A 6284-nucleotide genomic window follows, 5' to 3' on the forward strand; every position below is an offset into this window, starting at 1 on the left:
GATTGTCTTTAATGTCGTACCGTGTGTTGTATATACGAACTCGCCTTAATATTCGTACTCGCATTTTGGACCTAATCTAAGGTCGAGCTAATGAGTCATGACAAAGATGGCCCTGGACCGCAATTGGATTAAGAATTGGGAATTATTTTTCTTTGGCACAAGAATGGAGCAACAACGTCAGCTGACCTGGATTAAGACCGAAGTCCTCAAGGGACTTCTGAAGAACGGCCGACGTTACGGCGAAGGAACCTTCGCCAAGGTCTTCCTTCTTCAAGCGGGAGACAGGCGAGCGGTCGCAAAAGTCTTTAAGAAGAGAAGGTTTCTGCCCGCCATGGTCAAAGAGGCCGAGGCTCTGGCAGCGTTGTCAGGAGTTCCTCGTGTCCCGACTCTTTTCGGCGTAGGCAGAAACCCAGTCACTGTGATCACCAGCTGCGGGGGACGCTCTCTTTATAAGCTGATTCAGCGACGACAGCTCTCCAAATATGAGGCTGTCGACATCGTTTATCAAGTCGCAGAGAGCGTCCGCCTGATTCATCAACGTGGCTGGACTCACAACGACCTAAAAGAAGATAATATTGTCGTGAATAGGAACTGCGACCTTTGGGACGCAACGCTAATTGATTTCGGAAGCGCTGTTCCCATCGGCAAGGGCGTCTACAGCAAGAACAGAACCGGGCACATCACTTTTCCTCACATTGCTCCCGAGCTTTTCAAGGGACGAGGAACTTCTTCCGGAAGTGATGTGTACTCAATCGGTTATCTGTTGGCTTCTCTTGTCGCCCAGGAAGATAGAAATGAAGAAATATCTTCTCTTATCGCAAGCACAAGGACTTACAAGGCTGAGGATCGAATTTCAGTTGATGATCTTGTCCAAAGACTTCGTGATGTTCGTTTCAACATCCTCTTGGACATCGTCACTGAACACTTTTCTGCACTCAAAATTTGAGTTGTTTAACTATCAAAATCCTTAAGAAAATCATCTTTGGATTACTTTGAATTGCGTGATGATTTAACATCTTTACTGACATCATCGTTGATACGCAACTTTGTTCATTCTGGACCATTAGAATTGATACAAGAATAAATTTAATAAGCTTGGACATATAAAAGCTCTATATGCATTGGAACGATGGAATTTGAATTTTCTATGAACAGCAACTTTATCAAGATAAGACCATATAAGATCGACTAAAACCGCTCCCTGTCCAAAACCCGCTTGAAGTGAAACAAAGTAAAAAATAATCGAAAACAGGAAAAATATTAATAAAGAAAATAGTAAGAATATATTTCCTATTACGATGTCCACACATCTAAACTTAAAAAGGCTTTGACGCCTTCTTTATTAAAGATTTAACTTCAAGTATCAACCCTTTGGGGGTTTCCCTCAGCTGAATAAAATCACCTGGCGCCAACTTGAATAATCGACCAAACTCACGAAGATCAGAAGAAAAATTTCTATTTAAATATTTCGTTATATAGCAAAACAACTTAAACATATTTCACATTCTTAATAAGTAGTTTTAATTTGTTCATATTATCGACTAAATCGATTAAAGGAGACTGGAAGCACTGGACCTATCATCAAAGAAAGAAAGAAGAGAAAGAGGTGATTTGAGAGCATTGCTCAGACCATCAAAAGGAGAAGATAGAATTGACAGGAGACCTTTTAGTATGGGACAGAATAGGAGAGAACGGGTCATTAGCACCAATGGATCAAAGAATATGAATCTGTTTTCCCTAAAAAAGCGTAGACTCAGAGGTGACTTGATACAGGTCTTTAAGATTTTAAAGGGAATTGACATCACAAGTGACAAAATTTTCACATTGAATGAGAATCAGACAAGAAACAATGGTCTCAAACTGTCCGGAAATAGATTCAATTTGGAAGTAGGTAGAAACAACTTTGCCAACCGTGTATTTAATGAATGGAATAAACTTCCTGCACAGGTAGTGCAATGTAGTTCAGTTTGAAGCTTTAAGAATCATTTAGATAAACACCTAAGCAAGATGCTGTAATGATTATAATTTATTTTATATTATTTGTTTTTGTTTTGTTATCATTTGTCTGTCTGATTTTCATTTATTATTAGTTTTATGTCAATTTATTATTATTTACTATTTACCTGTTTGTTTATTATTTAACTATACCTATGCATTTATTGATGTATTTTATTTGTTATTTACATTATTATAGTTTTTATTTAATATTTTATTATTATTATTTTTTTTTCGCATCCGACCTAGATATGGACCCAAAGTTTTCCTGTCGGCATGCTCCGCCTTTGCAATCCTTTGTAAGAACTGGAAGGGAGAACTATGTGCCTGTCTATAAGCGAGCGCCTCAATTTATACACACACACACACACACACACACACACACACACACACACACACACACACACACACACACACACACACACACACACACACACACACACACACACACACACACACACACACACACACACACATATATATATATATATATATATATATATATATATATATATAATATAATATATATATACGTATATATATATGTATATATATATATATATATATACTATAAAATCTTAAATGATAAGTTAATAAAATAGTCAATGAAATCTTTAAGACAATGCTCTTATATATACAACATTCTCCTTAATTATGCTTATGTTATGTCACGTCTCGTCATCCCACTCCCAATCCCACTCCCACTCATTATCAATATCATTCAGGGAGTAGCAACGTTTATAAATATAAACTTTATGATAAATATACTGTCACTATCACCGTATAGTATAAATCACAGAAAATAAGTTTCTATATCAAATTGAATGTAATTTAGAGCTCTTACCTCTATTCAGTAGACGAAGGCAGTGACTTGATTAGTTATAAGAAGTGAAATGCAGAAGATTGTGACGTCATGTCGTCGTACCTAATTCAGGAGTTGGGTATACTTTTAGATACTAAATATGAAAATTTTATAAATATATATATATATATATATATATATATATATATATATATATATGTATGTATACACATGTGTATGTGTGTATGTTGGGCCAAATGAAATTTTAAATGATATATTGTTATAAGAAGTGAAATGCAGAAGATTGTGACGTCATGTCGTCGTTGCTTGGAACCATATGATGTCTCTTCTTCTGAGTCCTCAGTCGTGACGTCATATCTCTTCTTCTGGTCTCCTCTTCTGATTGGATGGTCCTCAGTCGTGACCTCATATCCCTTCTTCTGATTGGCTGGGTGACGGTTTCAAGCAAGCAAGCAAGATACAAACATGATTTTCAGAATTTTATAAGTATATATATATATATATATATATATATATATATATATATATATATATATATTTGTGCTTGGGTGTGTGACAACAACAACAATGACAACAAGATCAGTAACGACAACAACAACAAAAACGACAACAACAACAATGGCAACAACGACAACGACCATGACAAGAACGACAACAACAACAATGGTAACAACGGCAACGAAAATGACAACAAGGACAAGAACAATAAAGACAATTACAACAATGACAACAACAACGACAAGAACGACGAAAATTACAAAAACGACAACATCGACAGTGACACAAGAACGATAACAACGGCAAGAACGACAGCAACAACAATGACATAAACGACAACGACATTGACAACAACGACATCGACAACAACAACAACAATGACAACAACGATGATAACAACAATGACAACCACAACAACGAAAACAAAGACAACGATAGCAATGACAACAACGAAAACAAGTAACGGCGATAACATCGACAGCGACGACAAGGACATGAATGGCAAGAATGACAACAACAACAATGACAACGACAACAGTGACAAAGACAACAACAATGACAACGACAACGATGGGAGGGAATGGGAGGTAGAGAGGAAGAGAGTGAGAGGGTAGAAGAGAACGGAGCATGAAGAAGGGAGATGGGAGAGGGCGAGAAGGGAGAAGTAGGGGAAGAAGAAGAAGAAAAACAAGAACAAGAACAAGAAGGAGGAGTAGGAGGAGGAGGAGGAGAATCAGGAGGAGGAGGAGGAGGAGGAGGAGGAGGAGGAGGAGAAGGAGAGAGAGATAGAGAGAGATAGAGAGAGAGAGAGAGAGAGAGAGAGAGAGAGAGAGAGAGAGAGAGAGAGAGAGAGAGAGAGAGAGAGAGAGAGAGAGAGAGAGAGAGAGAGAGAGAGAGAGAGAGAGAGCAGTGCATGGCGTTAACCCCCTCCCCCCTCTTCAATCCTAACCCCCGACACTGTGCAGGTAAATCAATCAATCAACCAATGATTCAATCAAATCAGCCATCTTGAGTCCACAGCTGAAGAAAGGCCTCCTTCATAGCATTGCATGATTCACACGACCGCGCCAACCTCTGCCACGTCACTCCTGCAAACTTCTCGATCTCGTCTCTCCATCTTCTGTCTGGTCTCCCTCTTCCACGCTTCCTATCTCGCGGCGTCCACTCAGTAACACACTCCATCGCTCATCGGTCGTTCGCACTAACTTACCTGCCCAATTCCACTTCCTCTCTTTTACTGTTTCCATAATATCTTTCATTCTAATCTGCTCTCTCACCCAACTTGCTCTCTTTTGTTCTCTCATCGTTATTCCAATAACTGATCTCTCCATTCTCCTCCGTGCTGTCCTTAGTTTTGTTTCCATTGCCTTCGTTAGTTTCCAAGTCTCACACCCGTAGATTATTGCCGGCAGAATGCATCGATTGTAAACTTCACGTTTCAAACATAGAGGTAGAGAGCCTCTCAGGATCTTATTATACTTACCAAACACTTTCCAACCAATTGTAATGCGTCTCTTTATTTCATTATCATGATCTTTCGTCACTTTCACCATCTGGCCTAAATAACTATACTCATCAACTTCCTCAAGACTTTCATCATCAATTAAAATCTCTTTACTTTGAACTTTCGTATTGAACATCTCATTGGTTTTACTCTTATTAATTTTTAAACCTACTTTGGCACTTTCCTTGTTTAGATCTCTCAGCATATCTTGCAAGTCTTCTGCTCTTTCTGAAATAAGAATAATGTCATCCGCAAATCTTAGGTGGTTCAAATATTCGCCATTAATCTTTAAACCTTTCTTTTCCCAACTCAGTCTTCTGAAAATATCTTCCAAGCAAGCTGTAAATAGTTTCGGTGAAATTGTATCGCCTTGCCGTACTCCTTTCTCGATCTCGTGTTCCTGTTGGATCACCGTCTCCTAAATATCCAACCGCATTGCCTCGTGTGCTTACGGACAGTGTGCCACCGAATGTAAGCAATGTCCAAGCAGATCCAAGTTTTGGACATTAAACAACATGAAGAAAATGAAGATCGATACTACAATGTAAGAAGTCTCTCAGAAGATCACAGGCTGGAGAGTTTAATGGAAGAACTAGACAACATCAAGTGGGACATCGTAGGACTGAGCGAAGTCCGAAGAGCGGAAGAAAAGCTGATACAATTACAAGATGGTCACCACCTGTTCTACTATAGAGGTAAAGACAAAGAAAGATCTAGTGGAGTAGGATTCTTGATAAACCGATAGGTTGCTGGTAACGTAGTCAAATTGAATAGTTTTTCAGATAGGGTAGCTTGGATTGTGATTAGGCTGTGTAAAAGGTACACTCTAAAAATAGTTCAGGTTTATGCACCAACTACACAGAGTTCAGACGATGAAACTGAGTCGTTCTATGATGATTTAAGTCAGGTAATGGATCAAGAAAAAAGTAAGTACACGTTGGTAATAGGCGATTTTAATGCTAAAGTGGGCAAGAAGATGGGCGATGAGACGTGCATTGGTAATTTTGGAGCACGTAAATAGCAGCCCATAAAAGATGACCTGTTGAAAGAGGAAAACAGAGACAAAGCACATTGGTGGTCGTTAGGCTGTAATGCATACTGAAATTATTTTTAGCCCTTCGCAGGATTCGAACCCGGACCGCCGTAGTGACAGTCTGGGACTCTACCAACCGCGCCACCGAGTCCTATGTATATATGTATGCATGTAAATAAGTCGTGTGTGTGTGTGTGTGTGTGTGTGTGTGTGTGTGTGTGTGTGTGTGTGTGTGTGTGTGTGTGTGTGTGTGTTAACATGTATATATATGTCTGTATGTTCGAACTCCTTTCCTCTAGGTAAGGCTAACATAGACTTCCCTCTCCAATCGTGCGACCACTTCGAGTGGTGTTCGTCTTAAAGTTCCCTGGCACCATTCTTTAACTGTCAGGAACGGAAAGAAGAGGGATGGGTCCTTTTCGAAATAAAGA

The 6284-nt window shown here is 39.1% G+C and overlaps 1 protein-coding gene across 1 annotated transcript; it reads left to right on the forward strand.

The window, feature by feature from the left end:
- The first annotated feature begins 106 nt into the window (after positions 1-106).
- On the forward strand, positions 107-946 carry LOC143018240 (uncharacterized). The gene has a single exon (XM_076173495.1). The coding sequence runs from the start codon at positions 107-109 to the stop codon at positions 944-946; it is 840 nt and encodes a 279-aa protein (XP_076029610.1).
- Positions 947-6284: the final 5338 nt, after the last annotated feature.

This window comes from Oratosquilla oratoria, chromosome 3, assembly GCF_046742065.1.
Source record: "Oratosquilla oratoria isolate Oo_2021 chromosome 3, ASM4674206v1, whole genome shotgun sequence".
Taxonomy (NCBI): domain Eukaryota; kingdom Metazoa; phylum Arthropoda; class Malacostraca; order Stomatopoda; family Squillidae; genus Oratosquilla; species Oratosquilla oratoria.

Coding starts and splice junctions, on each gene's coding strand:
- LOC143018240 (XM_076173495.1), top strand. CDS start 107: ATGGCCCTGGACCGCAATTGGATTAAGAATTGGGAATTATTTTTCTTT.